This window comes from Eumetopias jubatus, unplaced genomic scaffold (assembly GCF_037043125.1).
Source record: "Eumetopias jubatus isolate StellerSeaLion01/CBP00866 unplaced genomic scaffold, mEumJub1_p1.0 scaffold_14, whole genome shotgun sequence".
NCBI classification, from domain to species: Eukaryota; Metazoa; Chordata; class Mammalia; order Carnivora; family Otariidae; genus Eumetopias; species Eumetopias jubatus.
The window spans coordinates 85,354,600-85,374,156 of NW_028274820.1; the positions used below are offsets into that span (position 1 = coordinate 85,354,600).

Genomic DNA, 19,557 nt, shown 5'->3' on the forward strand with positions numbered 1-19,557 from the left:
TTGAGCTAACTTAGGTACCCTGGTTTTCTCATTCTCTTCCAAAAGCAGATTTTGTTTACAAAGCCCATTCCGGCAACTACGTCTCTATCAGTCATCGATTCTCTAGTTGGACAGGCTGCTCAGGGTTTCCTCCTGTGGGAGGAGAATGGAGAGGATAGAGGAAAGGGTTAAGGCATGTAGAAAGGGGGGAGGAAGCAGGACTTGGTCCTCAGGCAAGCACTGAGATGGGGTTTTTCACCTAACCCTTTTCTTCCCAAAAGGCTTGCTTTGTCCAAAACTGTCACCGAGAAACCAGTTGATGCCCACCTTCATTCCTCTGTGTCAGTCTTCAGAACAGGTTCTGGTAACTGAACATGAAGCTGAGCTACAAATAGTACCTGGAAGAGGAAGAACTCCTGAATATGCTCATTCTTCTGTGGCCCACTCTCTGGCTCAGAGAAACTCAGGGACCAGAGCCTACCGCCTAAGATTCAATGTTAGAAGAGCTTTCTCCTCGTAATGGTTAAACACCAGGGGAGGGAACTGCTAACCGTGGTTCCACAGAAAAGATGAAAGGAGAGCTATCTCCTTAGTGCCTACATCTGGATTTCCCCACCTATCATAAGGTCTGAAACATCACTAAGAACCTTGATTCAGACCCCAAGATTTGACTCAACAGGATATTCTAGAAACTTTCTCCAGTCTCTCTCCATCCAAAATGTAATGAAAATAATAGTCTTCTGGTTTTACTGAAATTCTGCCATTTGTGAATTTAACATGCTTCCATACAACCATTCCTTCCCTCAGTCTATTTCCAAATCAATACTGACTATTGAGGCAGTTGGGTGAGCAGCACATATCACTCATGCTCCCAACTGTCACAAAGGAAAAAGATATGTAACCCAAGAGAAGCCACCGTGTGGCATGTTATCATAAGGAACTACAACAGTAAGAAATAGTTAAATGTGGGGCAACAATGGAGGCTTAAGATTCTTTTGCTACTCTGATGCCTTACATGTTTTAAATTCTACCCTTCTTCTACCCTTGGTTTAATACAGAAGAGAAATGATAACTCCATCCTTCACCTCTCTTGTGACACAGGAGAAACCAAAACCAGAATGCAACTACAGAGAACTGTGTTAGCCAGGGTGAAAGAGGGGTAGCCTGGCATCTCAAGTCAGCTCAGCTCTGCTCCCAGTCCTGTTTGCAACTGCTCTGGTGTCCAGAGCCTCAGCCAAATGTTTAATGTGTCCTTGATTAGGCCCAAAGAAATGGATTAAAAAAAAAAACAACAACAAAACACCAAACTTAGAAGCTACAACTATTTTCTGTTTTCCACCTCAGTCCTTCTGGCATTTATTTCCCATTTCATTCATTTATTTAAAATGGCCACTACTGGGGCACCTGGGTGGCTGAGTTGGTTGGGCGTCTCTGCCTTCAGCTCAGGTCATGATCCCAGCGTCCTGGAATCTAGCCCTGCGTCGGGCTCCCTGCTAAGCAGGGAGTCTGCTTCTCCCTCTCTTCGCTGCTCATGCTCTATCTCTCGCTCTCTCTCTCTCCCTCTCAAATAAATAAACCTTTAAAAAAAGTCTAAAAATGGCCACTATTTTTTCTAGATTCTATTTTCTGGCTTCTATTCCCACAATCCTGATCCTTTCACCATACTTGTGAATACTTTTATGGTGACCGTTCCTCAAGACCCGTAATCCTAGCGGTGTGCTGAGAAATACAGCCCTTCTCACCGGATGTTCGTGGATAATGGAGAGTAACCGAGCTCTAACTAACGACTTGAGCAAGACACCCCCATACTGGATTTTAACTCTAGAGTCAATGCTTCCTTTATTCAACATCTTCTGACCTTGAGATTCTCATGTAAGTGTTAAGAGTCAGGGAATAAACATCAACATAGAGACATGGGAAATGATGGCAGGATTTCTTCTAGTCATAATTAGTCGTGTTTGGAGAGCAAGAATGATATTTCAAATGAAAAACCTCAGCTTTCTTTAAGGTGACCAACTAAAAATGTTAGGGAATTAATTACCAGTACCATTTGAAAAACAGGCTTGGACTTGCTGAAATGAAACTGAACCAGTTTACCCTCCCTGTTAGGATGGCAAACAAAGCAGCATGTTGAGGCAGGAATTATAGGACCTTACAACCAAAAGGGAGACTGAGTCATGCATGGAACAGAAGGTTCAAGAGCAAAACGTATACTAGAGAAAGAATTACTACAAGGAGGTGAGCAATCTCAAACCTTTTCTCTAGTACCTTGACATTGCCTCTTCTGTTCATTTCCCACCACCGCCTACTATAGGAGGAACTGCAAAATGTATTCCACAATGAGAGACCAAGTAGGCCAGCTTGGTAGTGCACCTTATTTCCCCATATCACAGGGCAAAGATCACAGATATTTTTGTTTGTAGCACTGCTTTATTTAGGTTCCTTTTCTGTGCCACTCAATTTTCCTTAAATGAGGGAATGTCCATGACTTTTCAGACGTATTCTATGGTTCTTCCTATCACAGATTAGCCCAGATAAGGGAATACAGGTTTGGTGGAGACTTATTCTAGAATGTGTGGGTGGTTACCTTAGAGCTGGCAGGAGACATGCTCCAGCTAGCTTTGCAAGTACATAACGACATTCCAGCAGGTTCTTTTCCAAGGAGAAAGTTAACATTCACTGATCATCTACTACATACCAAATCTTTAAATTTCCACTTGATATCTCATTAAGAACCCCTTATGAATAAGATAGGTAGTACTAAGCCTATTTTACAGTAAATAGGCCGAGGTTCAGTAAGTGGCAAGATTCATGCCAACATCCTTGACTCTAAGCCTAGTTCTTTGAGGGTTCTCTCCAGCCTCTCATTTGCTTTAAGGAAATTAGAGCCAAAATGATCCTGCCCTTCTACTGACCAATACTAGATGGAATACAGCAAAACAGAAGCAGAAAGAAGCTACTTTTCCCTGAGACTGCTTAGAGGTGGAATACTACTTCTACTGGGGAGATTCACAGTAAAAAGAAATAAAATAATTTTGTAAAGCCATCCCAGTCAATATACACCTATCTAGAGGAGGGGAAATTCCCTTCTGACAAAATAGGTCATGAAGGTAGTCACATGATCTATGGCCAAAATCAGTAATACTTCTGGGACATGAAGTTAAGCTACTTTTAGTAAGCTACAAAATAACAGCACTCATAGGTTTGGAATTTTAAAAAATTAGCAAAGTTATTGGAGAAACTCTGGGAGGTGAGAAAGTAAACCATTTGGAAAGTAAGATAAGAAATTAAATCTCAGAAAAGAAGATTAGCTCTTATACCATCACCTACAATTTATTTTCTTCCCCTTTTATTTTTTTAAAGATTTTTATTTGAGAGAGAGAGCGCGCGCACGAAAGAGGAGAGAGAGCAGGCACGCACACAAGCAGGGGGAGGGGCAGAAGAGGAGGGACAACCAGGCTCCCCGCTGAGCACAAAGCTCGAGGAGACCTGGAGATCAGGACCTGAGGGGAAGTCAGACGCTTAACCAACTGAGCCACTCAGGCACCCCATTCCCCCTTTTAAAAACTAGGTCTGGTTTTAATTATAAATGGATACCACATGCTCATGAAAAAAAAAGAAAATAGTACAGAAAGTTATGAAATAAAAAGTGAAAGTCTTTCCGCCCCTGCCATCCTGGTCTTAGTTGTCTATCTCTCCAGAAATTTGCTATGCATATATACGACACACATAATAAAACAACTTTTAAAAAAAGTGCAAGTTGGTTCATTTACAACAGCATCAAAAAGAATGTAAAAAACTATAAAATGTTGCCGAAAGAAATTAAAGACACCAATAAATACGAAGACATCTCCTGTTCGTGGACTGGAAGACTCAATTTTGTTAGGATGTCAATACTACTCAAAGAGATCTACAGATTCAATGCAATCCCTATCAAAAATCCTATTGACATTTTTTGTGAAGATAGAAAAATCTATCCTAAAATTCATATGGAGTCTCAAAAGACCTTGAATATTCCAAATAACCTTGGACAAAGAACAAAGCTGGGGGTCTCACACTTCCAATTCCAAATTATTACAAAGCCATGGTAATCAAAACAGCATGGTACTGACATAAAGACAGACACAGAGACCAACGGAATAGAACAGAGGGCCCCAAAATAAATCCCTCGCATATATGGTAAAATGATTTTCAATAAGGGTGCCAAGACCATTCAGTGGGGAAAAGGACAGTGCTGGGAATTCTTTTCAATCCAAATGAATTGAAAGCAGGGTCTTTCTTTTCTTTCTTTTTTTTTTTAAGGTGGGGAGGGGTAGAGAAAAAGAGAGAATCTTAAGCAGGCTCCATGCCCAGCACAGAGCCAAACGCAGGGCTCGATCTCACAACCCTGAGATCATGACCGGAGTAGGTATCAAGAGTTGGGACACTTAACTGACTGAGGCACCCAGGCACCCTGAAAGCAGGGTCTTGAAGAGATATTTGTCTACAGCCATGTTCATAACAGCATTACTTACAATAGCCAACAGGCAGAAGCAATCCAAATGTCCACCAATAGATGAATGAATAAATAAAATGTGGTACATACATAAAATGGAATGTTATTCAGCCTTAAAAAGGTAGGAAATTCTGACGCACGCTACAACATGGATGAACCTTGAGAACATTACACTGAGTCACAAAAGGACAAATACCATATGATTTCACTTATATAGGTACCTAGAAGAGTCAAATCATAAACAGAAAGAGTGATGGTTGCTGGGGGATAGGGAATGGAGAAGGGAGAGTTGCTGTTTTATGGGTATAGTTTTGGTTTTATAAGATGAAAAAAATTCTGGAAACTGATTGCAAACAACGTGAATGCGCTTAACACTACTGAACAGTATACTTGGGAATGGTTAAAATAAATTCTATGTGTATTTTATCACAATTAGAAGTTAAAAAAAATTGTCAGTACAAGTTGGGTTATATGATACTGTTATTTTTTCCCTTTATAATATACTTACATAAATTTCTGTAGTATGACATGCATATTCTTGCTCCTCCTTTTTTAGTGCCTCTTTAGTTACATTCTGTTAATTATTTAACCATTCTCTATTAATGAGCAATTAGAATATTTCCAGTGTTTTTCACTATTACCAAACCTTACTGCAACACTCATGCTTGGACCCGTAAATCATTCCACTACTGTATGCATATAAGCCAATGCCTAAAATTTAGGCAAAATTCTAGAGATTCTAGATATATAAAAAGGCGTTATCAGGGTAAGGTAGCACACAGTTACAAAATTGCTACCATTAATACTACCAAAAGCCATAAAAATCTCATAACCTTTTGATTCAGTGATTGCATTTTAAGGAAAATAGTCAAAAGAAGGAAAAGGCTAGGGTTTTAATATTACCCGTAATACTAAAAAATAATCTAAATGTCTACTAATAGAGGCACTGTATGGAAATTAAGTAATGCTTTCTGGCTATAAAGTAGTAATTAGGAAGACTATGTAGTTACACTGAAAATGTTTACTATGGGTTCACAGTAAAAAATACTCATGTATACTTAACATTTTTACTAAGCTGTAAATAAGCAGCTCATGGGCCTAATACATCTCAGAGAGAGATTTTGTTTGGCCTGCATGACATTAGAATTTCAGTATCTTTAGGCATAGTGAAAATTTTCCAATTCACTGCAATTTACATCATCTATGTTTTACAACTAATGCTTCGCCTATTCACATCTGCATTCCTGACCCCAGAATACAGATGAGAACAGAGGACTTCAGAAAGATAAAGACAGATCTTGTGAAGGGTAGTGGACTGATGAATGCATTTTTCTTTTGGAAGAGATAACGCCTCCACTTACCCATTAAGATCTTATACCAGACCAGTTAATAAATTTGTACAGTAAAATTGATGCACACCTATACGGCATGATGATATTTCCTCTCAGATTGGTATCTAATGTCAATTTGTGCAAGTCAATGCTAAACAGACACTAAGTTGTGAATTTACAAAGGCACACAGAAACATACTCTTGGGTAAATCTGGTATAAGAAACAAAGATATATTTTTTCTGCACACCCATTTCTGTTCACATTAAAAAAAAAACAACAAAACCAAAAAAAACCTCACATCACTCACCTAGTGACTTGTTTGTGGAAATCTGTAAGTTGTTTGTGTGTCACTGTGACTGCTCCCACAGTTGTCTCCTTTGGCAAACCTTTCAAGGAGTTCTCTAACCATCGACAAAAAGTCTGTGCAGAGAGACGGTAAGAGTTTTAAGAGGAGGCAGGACTTACTCAACTGGACCCTACAAGTAATAACAAAACCTGCAGGTTTTTCTCAGCAGCATCAGCTCTTCACGACTTGGAAGTAAGGAAAGGAATTAACAAAAGCACTACTATCTTTAGGCCTTCCAACCCTCTGGGGTTTGGAATAGTCTACAAAGGCAAACCTAGACTTCCCTTCAAAGGTGTAGCAGGCATCATTTCAGACAGCCCTTCTCTACCTTAGAAGTGAAGTCTCTTTTGGATGAGACTATTGTTCTGTTTGTCATTAAACTTCTGTAATATTTCAAAAATTAAACAGCTGCCAGAAAACTCTTGAGTGTAAAGATCAAAGGCAACCTACAGCAAAAGTTCAGTACCACAAAGAGCAAGGACAAAAAGTATAGTTAAGTAAGGGGCGCCTGGGTGGCTCAGTCATTAAGCATCTGCCTTCGGCTCAGGTCATGATCCCATCCCAGGGTCCTGGGATCAAGCCCTGCATCGGGCTCCCTGCTCGGCAGGAAGCCTGCTTCTCCCTCTCCCACTCCCTCTGCTTGTGTTCCTGCTCTTGCTATTTCTCTGTCAAATAAATAAAATCTTAAAAATAAAAAAAAGTATAGTTAAGTAAACATGTCAGAGAATATATAAATAATATGAATCCAGGGTCTAAAGGATTTTAAAGTCAACTCTCTCAGTAGAATAGTCATATCCAGTCAGCTCCTTTGTGATACCTGCCTGTTCTTTGGGTCAGAAAATTTTGTTGCTCACTCTGGTTGCTACTTAAAAGAATATTATTGGGGTGCCTGGGTGGTTCAGTGGGTTGAGCGTCTCACTCTTGGTTTCGGTTCAGGTCATGATCTGATGGGTTGTGGGATCCACTGCTCAACAGGGAGTCTGCCTGGGATTCTCTCTCTCTCCCTCTGGCCCTCCCCCGACTTGTGCACACTCTCTCTCTCTCAAATAAATAAATCTTTTAAAAAAATGTTGTAGGGGCACCTGGGTGGCTCAGATGGTTAAGTGTCTGCCTTCGGCTCAGGTCATGATCCCAGGGTCCTGGGATCAAGTCCCAGGGAGCCCGTTTTTCCCTCTGCCTCTCTGTCTCTTATGAATAAATAAATAAAATCTTTAAAAAAAAATGTTGTAAAAGAATATTATTTACATCTGAGCATAGTCTCTTTATACCTTTCATATGCACAAAAAAACCCCTTACTTCCTTCCTCTTCAAACTAAAAATCAAATTCCAGAGACTTCCTCTGGGTTATTTTCAGTTGAACTGTTCTTTGAGTTAGCTTTAAATTTTCCATGCCTTTCTTAAGTAGGATGTACACCTTGGTCGTAGTTTTCAGCAATAAAATAACCTTTTATAACTAAATTTTTAACATTATATATTCCCCCATTATGTTCATTTATGATAACAAACTGGAACAAAAGTAAACATTACATTATAAATGCTTAAGAAGTCCTGCATAATTCTCCAAATGTTGCCCCCAAGGAAGAGAACACTCTACTAAGACAAACAAGGAGGGGCAAGAGATTCAGGAAGAACCCTTAACTGATAAAGTTTTGGCATCCAAAAACAGCCTATGAGTTAACTACAATATAGCCCTAACCAAGAATAAGAAAAGAAACTAAAAAGCAAAACTAGTCAGCTAGCACACAATGGGTCTCATCACCTTCTAATAAAGGAATCTGAGAAATCTGGTTGAAAGCACTGAATAAATTTGCCACAGATGGGTATCCAACAAAGAAGGTAAGGGTTTAAATACATTCACGTATATTCACGTCACATGACAAAGCTGATAAGCCATCTTCTATTGAAAAATCCCTCCTGCGTGTTGAATTTTGAAAATGGTACAAAATTAAGAAAGTGCTCAAGAATGCAAATTTTCTTTGGGCTTACATCCTTAGAATCTCAATCAGTTTACAGGGTACGGACAACCTGTATTTATATAAGAGTTCATTTACAAAAACTCAGTTGTAAGTTGATGGTTATAGAAAACAATCACTTTAAATTTTTTGACACCCATTCTGTGGTTATCTATCTATATAGTAAACTCTTATGAGCCCATGGATATCTGGTTTCTGTTCCTGCCTCAACTTACTTTTGTAATTTTCTTCCTCTGTTAGCACTTAACCATATGTTTACAAAATAAGAATGTTTTTATTTTTATTTTTTTAAAGTTTTTTTTATCCATTTATTTGAGAGAGAGAGAGAGAGAGAGAAGCAGACTCCCTGTGAGAGGGAGCCCCACACAGGGCTCGATCCCAGAACCCCGAGATCACGACCTAAGCTGAAGGCAGCTGCTTAACCAACTAAGTCACCCAGGCACCCCAAGAATGTTTTTATAAAGTTAAATTTACATAGTAAGTTTTCTGATACCTGGGAAACAAGTATGTTTGTAAAAAGTTAACAGTATGGAAATTTTATTTCTCATGTCAAGTGCTTTTGTAATTAAACCTGTTGGCACTGATGGGGTTTACTGAGTACTTTCTTTACGAAAACACAAAAATATAGCCATATTAGATTGAAAAAGAACATGCTGAACAACTAGCAATTGGACCTGTAGATACTATTCATTCCTGAAGCACTTGAGCTTACATGGAAGAACAGAGCTACCTGATGAAACCAAAGTCACATAGGAGCCTCAAGAGTTTGGTATAGAAGAATTAGGGGTGCCTGGGTGGCACAGTCGGTTAAGCGTCCAACTCTTCGTTAGGCTCAGGTCCTGAGACTGAGCCCCGTGTTGGGCTCTGCACTCAGCTCGGAGTCTGCTTGAGAGTCTCTCTCCCTCTCCCTCTGCCCCTCCTATTCGTCCCCTCTCTCTCTCAAATAAATAAATCTTAAAAAAAAAAAAGTTCATGTGGCTGTTTTGGAAGATAAACCTAAAGAAAATGTTAGAAATTTATCAAGCATCTGCCCTACACATGACCACCTTTCATTTTAGCCAAAGATCAAGAAAAGCAGATGCTCACTAATATAAACTAATCACTGAATTTTGGAGATGAACACACAAATCCAAGGCAGAACTTCTGGCTCAGTAACATCAGAATCTAACCATAAAAGTGTACTCTGTTTTGTGAAACTGCTGAAGTTGAGGCTAACATATGTCATCAATGATACAAAGCAAGAGACGACATTAAGATGCATATGGACTTAAAAGTTACAATAAACTTGTGCATCTGGATTTTTCTGTAGTTCTGGAAGACAGCTCACTTTAACTAGAACCAACTGTGCACTTTTCTAAACTGCTTTCAATATTAAAAAAATTATAAATACTATTTAAAAAATAATGTATAGGCTATGTGTACTTTACCACTATGCTCAAAACTTTCATGCAGTACACATAACTTGATTTGTGATCATGTGGCCCAGTACTGATATTATTTGGAAAATACTGGATAGCCTAAAAAAACCTTCCATGCTCAGGTGATAAATGACCTGGATCAAGAATTGAAACAAGATGCAAGTTAATCCAAAGGAGAAATCCAAGTGTATATTGTGAGCTGATTTTCTGCTTCTGTATCCCCAAATGCTCTGGCTAGATTTATTACCAAGGAAAACCATACAGTGCTATCTAACGAGCTTGGAGTAAATTCACTTCTTGAATAACCTGTACTACTATGTAACTGATATATGGGAATCTCTCACAAGTGAACAAATTTCTCACTGGCCAGCCACACAGCTGAATTCAATGCTTAGTATTCACTTCAGGTAATATAAACCCTGTGACAGTGACACCAACATGCTTTAAAAACCTCACAATGAATTACTGGCCTTCTATAGGCCCCTTCATCTAATAATTAATATGCCTAGATTAGGTTCCATGAATATACAACAGAGCTGGTTTCAAAATTATAGTCTGCCTCCAGGGACCAAAGTTTAAGGACTGTGAGAATGGGTTCTTCCTGAAAACAATCTTACCGGTCTGTCAACCTGCATGATCTCCCAGAGTACTTCAGCCACATCTGGTAGGGTATAGGGAGGGAGACAAAAGCAGCACGTGTGGAGCAGTTGGCTTACAAGTTGCTGTCCAAGCTGGTTCATCACCTGTCCAATCAGTTCTTTCCGTAATTCAAAGTCTTCTTCATGCTATAAGGAAACAAGAGCAAAAGATGAGTTCTAATTTCAACTCTCCACTCTAATAATTCCTCCTTCCTGGAAAAGGAAGTATATATAATATATAACAGCTAGATTCACAGACTCCAATAAAATGTTCTGTCCTTAGGAAGAAAATATCAAGAATTTAGTATCAAGGAAATGGGCATGGATTTCAGCTGAGATTAACCTTAACCCTTAGATTTTTTCATGAATAGAAAGCAGAAGAGAAACAACGACTAAAGGTTACAGGTAGCAATTTTAATTATTTTTCAGAGAAAAATAAAGTGTTCCTATTTCCTTTTTTAAAACCAACTGAATTGGAGCACCTGGGTGGCTCAGTCATTAAGCATCTGCCTTCGGCTCAGGTCATGATCCCATGATCTTTAAAAAAAATAAAATAAAATAAAACTAACTGAATAAACAATCAAAGACTTCTATCAGATACCTAATCTTTTCTATCAAAAAAACCTTATTTTCTTCCTCTCTCTAGTCTATACATTTATTTCTAATATCTTGAAAAAAATAACTTTTTTTTTTTTTAAAGATTTTATTTATCTGACAGAGAGAGACAGCAAGAGAGGGAACATAAGCAGGGGGAGTGGGAGAGGGAGAAGCAGGCTTCCCGAGGAGCAGAGAGCCCGATGTGGGGCTCAATCCCAGGACCCTGGGATCATGACCCGAGCCAAAGGCAGACGCTCAACAACTGAGCCACCCAGGAGCCCCAGAAATAACTTTTTATAAATTGCTTTTCACATCTAGTTTTCTTCTTTTTCTTTCTCCTTTTATGACCAAACTTCTTGAATAATTAGCCCACTCACATAGTTGCTTATTCCTTCACTGTTCTCTATTACCTTAAATTCTAATCCATATTTAGCCAAATCTACCTTGAAAATTTTGTGAACCATTTTACTACTCCAGCCCACCTATCCTGACTTTCTCTGTGATTTATGCCCCAGTTAAGACTATCCTCCCCTCTCTGATCCATCCAAATTCCACCTATATCCGATGGTCCCACTGAAGTCCCTCTTCTTCCAGAAATTAATCCCAACCCACTTCTTTTTTTTTTTTTTTTAATTTTTATTTAATTGACAGAGAGAGAGAGAGAGAGAGAGAGAGACAGCGAGAGAGGGAACACAAGCAGGGGGAGTGGGAGAGGGAGAAGCAGGCTTCCCGCTGAGCAGGGAGCCTGATGCGGGGCTCGATCCCAGGACCCTGGGATCATGACCTGAGCCGAAGGCAGTCACTCAACCAACTGAGCCACCCAGGCGCCCCAATCCCAACCCACTTCTGACCAAGGAGTTTTCCCTCCTCTGATCTCATAGCAATCATGACTTTTATCACTCATTTGGCAATCAAATACTGCCTTCCTATTGTTATTTAAATATTCATATCTGTTTATCTCTTCTACTAAACCTTGAATGACATGGGAGGAGAAATACTTTTAGATTGTTAATATATACCTTACAGCACCTAGTAGAGGCTGTCTTAAATCTAATAGTTAATGTTTTGGTTAGTGAATGGTATGTACCTACCAATATAGATCAAATAACAAGAATCTGGTTTTCCCCTAAGAAATGAGGAAGAGATGTAAAAAGTGATGAGCTGCAAAGTAGCAAGGTACAATGTTTATACTTACATCATTGGCTACCCCTGTATGGATAAGGTCTCGTAGGAACCTCATGACACTGCAATTGGCATCCCGGTGGTCCAGGGTAGTGGAGGCAATGGCCCACTGCAAGATAGGGATGACCACTTGGCTCCTCAGCAAGGTAACAGGGCTACGCTGAATAAATCTGGTGTGGAAAGACAGGCTAGATATAAATGACAGGATTAGGCTCTACAAGCAGCCAGAGTAAAAGGCAAAACTACGGATAGAGACAGTAAAAAGTCAGTGGTTGCTAGCAGTTAGAGGGTGAGGGAGGGCTGAACAGGTGAACACATGGATTTTTACAGTATTAAAACTATTCTGTATGGTATTATATTGGTAGATACATGTCATTACACATTTGTCCAAATCCACAAACGGTACACCACCAAGAGTGAATCCTCATGTAAACTTAGACTTTGGGTGATAATGACATATTAATATAGGTTCATCAATTCCAACAAATGGACCACTCTGGTGGGGGATGCTGACGGTGAGGGAGGCCATGGCGGGGGCAGGTGAGCACTGGCATATGGGAACTCTCTAAACTTTACACTCAATGTCCCACAAGATTTCTCAGACCCTTTAATGTACATGGAGAATCTCCACAAAAAAGATACAATATTTTCCAAATTTACTTCACAATGCTTATTTGTGCAAAGAGCATCTCTGGGGATCAGTTTTTCAAGGAACACACACTGGGAAAAGAGAGACTGGAGAGTCCACCCAATGTTCTCCCGTATCAACAACAACAAAGGTGTTTCTAACTTGTCCAAAAACTAACCAAAAAAGCGTTCGACATACAATCCTGAAATAGTCAATACTATTTCGCATTTGTGATAAGGTATGTATTAAATGTATAATTACATATAATAATCTATTTTTCATAATTTTTAAATGCTTCTATGTTCACTAACTGATTTGGTTCAAATTCCTTAGCTTGGGACTAAAGAAGGAATTCAAAGGTTTGGCAATAATATAAGTCAGTGTTACTGGTAAAGGGAAATTTAAGCAAAAACTGGGGTGGAAAGCTGGGTGCAGAACCAAGAAGTGCAAAACAAGGTAACTTCTAAGGCACCTTAAAATCCTAAGAATTTTTTACTCTGAGATGTGATTATATCTAAAGGATGCGAAGCTTCCTAAAGGAAAAAGCTGAAGTGGAACATGTCATCAGAGCAGCACAGAAAGTTAAAACTACAGGGGATTCTAGAGATTTTCTAGTCAAATGTTTTTACCAAGTTGGTTTTAATTGTCTTGTCCATGTTCTCTCCTTTGTGACAGAAACCCAGCTGCTTTACCCTGCTCCCATCCAACTCCTTTTCCTCACTTACAGGGATATTCTGGTTCACAATTTAACTTAGGGCTATGAATCATTAACCTACCTATACTTCACTAACCTCATTTTATAGAGAAGCAAACAGTCAAGTGTTACATGACAAGACGAAGCAGTGATGGGGATAAGCAATAAAAGAAAGGGTTGCTCTTCAGAAGGACTGACCTGGTGGCCAGCCTGAACAGGTCATCCACAGTGTCAGGGTGATTCTGGAGCCCATTCTGCTGTTCCAGCAGCTGAAAGGTAGGGATGCACAGTGCCTAAAACAGAACAGTGATTTTAAATAAATGCTAGTATATAAATCCAACAGCATTCAGGCTTGCTAAATATCACAACATATACAAAAGGAATAAAGTGGGGGAAGCAAAGTGGGAAAAGAAAAAGACTATGATGAGAATCAGATCAAGAAAAGGAAGAGAGAAATCTTTCTCAACTGATAGAGTTTTCATATATGAAGTCCACATTTCAGAAAGGGTTGAGGGTATAAATTTTCGTTGATGAAACTGGACAGATGTCATCTCAAAGTTTTAGAAGTTTCCGGGGGCGCCTGAGTGGCTCAGTTAAGCATCCAACTCTTGATTTCGGCTCAGGTCATGATCTCAGGGTCATGAGAGTGAGCCCTGTGTTGGGCTCCATGTTAGGCGGAGAGCCTGCTTAAGATTCTCTCTCCCTGTTCCCACGCTCCCTGCCCAGCTTGCTTTCTGTCTCTTTCTCTCTCTCAAAAAAAAGAAAATTTTAGAAGTTTCTGAAAGTAAAGGCTGCTTATGTACTAGATATGGTCAAGTCCACTAAAGGAGTACATGAACTTTTTTTTCAAGTTTTAAGGATAGTATGTCGATTTTATTTCTGAGAGAGCGTGCCAGTGGGGGTGGTGGGCAGAGGGAGAGAGATAATCTTAAGCAGGCTCCATGCCCAGCCCAGAGCCTGATGTGGGACTCGATCTCACAACCCTGAGATCATGACCTGAGCCAAAATCAAGAGTCGGACACTTAACACCCCCCAGGTGTCACATGAAATGTCAATTTTAAAGGGCAAGACATCTTGTGAAAAGGAGCATCATTAACTCCCTAATATATTTTCCTCCCTATGACTAGGAGGGGAAAAAAGCAGTGTATCAAGAGCCTTTTCCAATGCCTGCTATTTACCCTATGACCATCCCTGCTAATAAGTGAGTTAGTTCACTGGTTGTTCTAGGCAAGAACCTAAAAACAGAATCATGCTTGAGCTTACAGATCTTTTGTTTTATATCCATTTGTTCCCTTTTCCACGTCTCAAAAAACCATTATCTTTAGAGAGCATAAATTTGGCAGTAGTAGCTGTAATGATCCTTACAGTCATATATGGTCAATTTCTCATTCTCCCAGGCATGTCTGTCCAGAGAACAACTAGCAAGTTTCTACCTCTCTGTTATTAGGAAATCAATACGCCTGGAGGATAAACAATGAGAAGCAAGAGAATTCAAAACATGGTGAAGAACAAACCGCTCAGGGCTTTAGTCCCTCCAAGATACTCCCCAGGGAAAACAGACCTGGAGCATGTCTAGTAGTCCCTGCCGACAGCCCTCTTCCATGCCGTATTCATCCACAAGGATACTGCCAAGGTACAGGAAACAGGAATGCTGATGTACGTGGTACACATTCACCATCTGCCAAGGGAGAAACCAGTTGTTCAATTCTCTACCTGCCTAAGTATCAACTTAGGAAACTGTCTGGAAGAAGAAATTCAGAGACAGACTGGTTTCTTCTCTTTAAGACAACATAGTAAAGCTTGTTGGCAACATTTTTTGAAACACAGGGCTCAATTTTTCAATAATTTTCAAGTACTCTTTTTAGAGTCCTTCCAGCCTTTGACCTTTTATCTTCCCAAGACAATGTTGTAAGAGAGCTGTATGTAGTTCGAGCTGGAAGCCGTTAAGATGCAATCATCCAAGCTATTTGCAAAATCCTAGCATAAATCCCAATACCTAAAGGTTGTCCTTATTTGCATTAAAGGTTAACTCTTAAAAAAAAAAAAAAAAGAAAGAAAGCATATATAGCTATAGCAGGGCTAAAAATACCAAATACCTTTATCCTGAAAGAAACTGTGAAAGCACTGTTTAAATTTTGAGTTGTTTCTAAACCCCTCTACTTAAACTCTTAAGTAAAAAAGTGTTTCTGTTCAAGATACCTGGATCTCAAGAGAATAAAAATGTTAATACAATATACATATTTGAATTAAATGATTTGTTCAGCATTTTTTCCCTATTCTCCTCCAAAAATTAAGAGGCATCTGCACATTTATCTATTTAAAATGCCATCACAACACATGTATTGATTTTTTTTTTTTTTAAACATAGGCCTTGAACTCATGACCCTGAGAGCAAGACCTGAGCTGAAATCAAGAATCGGACGCTTAGTGCTCGCTTCAGCAGCACATATACTAAGAATCGGACGCTTAACCAAATGTACTGGTTTTATTATATAAATTCAACTCAATGAGTGTGGTGGGGGCTGAAAGACAAAGTGACTGACTCTTATTATTAACGTATACCATGGAATGGGCCACATGTGATGAGAGCTATGACTCTATTTGGTGTTGTATACTCAAAACTATATGCTCTACATAATGAATGATTTAAGTCAGGAGCTGGTAAACGTTTTCTTTAAGGGCCAGATAGTAAAAATTTTAGGTGTTGCTGGTCATATGATCTGTCTATTCAACTTTGCCACCACAGCACAAATGGCCAATACAGAATACTTAAATGAGTAAGCATGGCAACCTCTTAGTAAAACTACACTTATAAAACCAGGTAATAGGCCCAATGGTTCTAGTTTGCTGACCTCTGATTTTTGAATTTTAAAAAATACTTTTCATTTTTTCACATATACTGTCTTTAGAACACATTTCCTATACAAGGTGCTACTCAACTGGGTTGGTCACATACTTAATTAGCAGGAATAAAAAAAAAATCAAAGTCATGAGGGCATCCTCTAACAGCAAAGGGGCATTAAATCAAGTTATGTTTGACCCAGAATGTATTACACTGAAGAGGACATATAACCAAAGGTGGAAACGCATGCAGTACAAACATATGGTGTCCTCAGGGTACAGTAAATGTAAACTTTAATCAAATCTACAATACAAAGGAGGCAGGGCTGTGCATATGCCAACTGATACTGCACTAGCATGACCCTACTTGAGGGTGCGTGCTTCCTTAAGAATGAGGTGCCTAGGAGAGACAGGCAGGGCAGGGTCACATCTCTGGGGGCAATCACCACAATCCTCAGGAGGCTGAACTGTAAATAAATGCCGGCCTCTGCCCGCTGTCTGTCCTTGCCCTGGCTGTTCTGGTCTCTCTGACGACTTTGCACAGAGCGAGCCCAGGTTCTGCTTTGCACGCAGCTGCTGCTCTCCCCTGCTTGCCCCACCAGCCCGGCCGCCCTGCATCCCACCCGCCTCAGCTCCCAGGTGCCACCAAGGAACCGACGCCTCCAAGACCAGCAGAGTTGCCAGGCAGGAGCTAATAAAACTGGCAAGAATAAAGGTGTCGTGAAAACATGTGCCTGATCCATAAAGAGATTCTAACCCAAACCCTATATATTGTACAAATGGACACTGCTCCTAATGGGAGGGGTGACTTATTTTCAACATTTTTAATTTGTTTTCTTATGGGTTTACGATTTTGAATTTTTCTTATTTGTTTGAAAGGAATTGTGATTATTATCAAGCTGAGTGCAGCCTGTAAAAAGAATGTTAAGTTGTGGGTAAAATATGCAAGTGAAGAGAAATATATTGCACAAATTCTATTTAAAAAGGCGGGGGGATGCCTGGGTGGCTCAGTCGGCTAAGCGTCTGCCTTCGGCTCACGTCATGATCCCAGGGTCCTGGGATCGAGTCCTGCATCAGGCCCCTTGCCCAACATGAGTGTGCTTCTCCTGCCTGCCACTCCCCCTGCTTATGCTCTCCCTGACAAATAAATAAAACAAACAAACAAACAAACAAAAAAACAACTGGCTGGTTCAGTCAGTGGAACATATGACTTTGGATCTCAGGTTTGTGAGTTTAAGCCCCACGCTGAGTGTAGAAGTTACTTAAAAAATAAAATTTAAAATTTAAAAAAATTTAAGAGGGCACTCATTGTCAGGGTCAGCTCTTCAGCGGGTTTGCCTCCTTAAAATCTGCACCATGGATATACTGTCCAGGTAGACAAAGGTCACTTCTGGCTAGGTGGGTGTGGCCCAGCCTGGAGCTGTGCATTTTCCCTCAATGCATGGATGCAAAACCTAAGAAGGCACTTGCTCCAAGTCCTGCAAATGCCAAGGTTGACACTTTGCCTTGCCTCAATCTAGTCCTGGCTTTGCTGTAAGGTTAACATCAAATTGCTTAGTGATATAAGTTACTAGTTACAGGCTTCGTATATAGAATAGTTCTTGATGTGAATGTGATTGAGTCACACCATCATAATTACATATCAATCTTGGTGATTATAAAAAAGTCAAACATTTCTTGACAAATAACAGACTTATATGATCACCTGTGGTTGAGATAGAAAAAATTCCTTTGGGCCGGCCAAGAAACAGCAAAATTTGACGGGACACATTTTAAAAAGAAAAATTAGTATAAAAATGCTTAGCGCTGGTATATGAGAACTGAACATTAAAGTCGTTCTCTTCTTAATTTTACAGTGGAAATGTGTTACTATTTAGACTATTACTATACAGAATAGATTATAGGCAGTTTCCCTCAGAGACAACATACCATAGGCACTACTTATCTCTTTCAAATATTTTGGAGTTTGTAATTTAATAAATACAAAAGTGTTTCATTTCATCAGCAAAGTTTTTGTTCTAAAGACTCCTATTTCAGGGGTGCCTGGGTGGTTCAGTAAGGTAAACGTCTGCCTTCAGCTCATGTCATGATCTCAGGGTCCTGGGAGAGGGACCAAGTCAGGCTCCCTGCTCAGCGGGGAGTCTGCTTCTCCTTCTCCCTCTGCCCCTCCCCCTGCTCCTGCTCTCCCCCTACCCTCTCCCAAATAATAAAATCTTTAAAAAAGAAATAAAGACTCCTACTTCAAATTCTGTACACTTTACATTTTCCCTCTCAGGAATAACTTACCTGTGTAACCAGTGGCTGAAGCAGGGCTGCAGATCCTTTGCCTACACAGCGAACAGCAAAGCGGAGGCACCTGCAACAACGCTCTACAATCCGATTATCAGCCCGGTGTTTATTGAGAGTCTCAGATAAAACTGGCCATATCTGAGTCAAAAGTCCAAGAGCACAAGAAAGAAAACAGTGAACAACTAAGGGCTAAAAAAAAAAAAAGGCTCCCAAGTTGGTAACATCTGATTTGGTTTTCAAATAATTTGGGAAAAGCTTTCTTTATAGGAAAACACGTAGCCTGAATCTAGTGTGCATGAGTGCGTTGAGTGTGTACTCAATATGCTATCCATCACTAAAAACACAACCACTTCTTAAGAGAAGCACAGTGACTCTTTAGAACAGGAAGAAGAGCATGTCTAACTTCACTAAAAGATAAACTTTGGAATTCCTGATTTAGGATGAAAAGAATTAGTATTAATTATAGAGGAATAGATGTTTAAAGACAGTTCTGATTTGGAATTCTTTGAACAAAAGGGCACAGCTAATAAAAAGGCATTATTTGATACTGTCAAACACTTATGGATACTTGGTGTTTCCCCCCTGAAGTCTGAAAAGCACTTCTCAAAACATGCCTTTTGATCTTCGTATTACCCTCAGTGAAAAAAGTAGAAGTGTGTTCACAATGGGGAAACAAAAGCCGTGAGGGATAAATGGCTTTGTCAAAAAAAAAATTCTGCTAGTATTAATCAGGCCTCCTAGCAACTCCAGGATTCACATAGTTAATCTCTCTCTACTTCTCTGGACTATGAGTGCATTTCCCCACGTCTGTTTTCTTATCAAATCTTAAGTAAAAAATATTTATTTGAATATAAATTCTTCTATTCATTGAAATTTAAACTGTATCAACTGTATCAACAAATTGAATCTTCCTATGGACCTAGAAGACAATACCTTCTCACTTTAGTTACCCACAGCCTTGTAAGGAAAAAGGAAGAAAGCCTTGTACCACAGGCATCCGTTAAGCACTTACTTCCTGTATGACTTTTTGGCACGGATGAGTTTGTCCATTTTCCACAATGGGATTGGTGTGTCTGGGGAAAGGCAACAACCCAAAATAGTAAAAGAAGAGCAATTTAACTGAAGAGCCACAGCCCCGAACCCTG

The 19,557-nt window shown here is 39.6% G+C and overlaps 1 protein-coding gene across 2 annotated transcripts in view; it reads right to left on the minus strand.

Moving 5' to 3' along the window:
• The window catches only part of TNPO3 (transportin 3), a 79,606-nt gene that overhangs the window by 3,488 nt on the left and 56,561 nt on the right, over nt 1-19,557 (minus strand). The window contains exons 15-21 of one of the 2 annotated variants that reach the window (XM_088018468.1): nt 19,425-19,485; nt 18,410-18,550; nt 14,844-14,960; nt 13,481-13,575; nt 11,974-12,148; nt 10,161-10,328; nt 6,114-6,226 (exon numbers count right to left, since the gene is read on the minus strand). In XM_088018468.1, coding sequence (XP_087874594.1) covers nt 6,114-6,226; nt 10,161-10,328; nt 11,974-12,148; nt 13,481-13,575; nt 14,844-14,960; nt 18,410-18,550; nt 19,425-19,485 — 870 coding nt within the window. The remainder of the gene's footprint in view (nt 1-6,113; nt 6,227-10,160; nt 10,329-11,973; nt 12,149-13,480; nt 13,576-14,843; nt 14,961-18,409; nt 18,551-19,424; nt 19,486-19,557) is intronic. The other variant, XM_028104988.2, reaches the window with a different exon arrangement.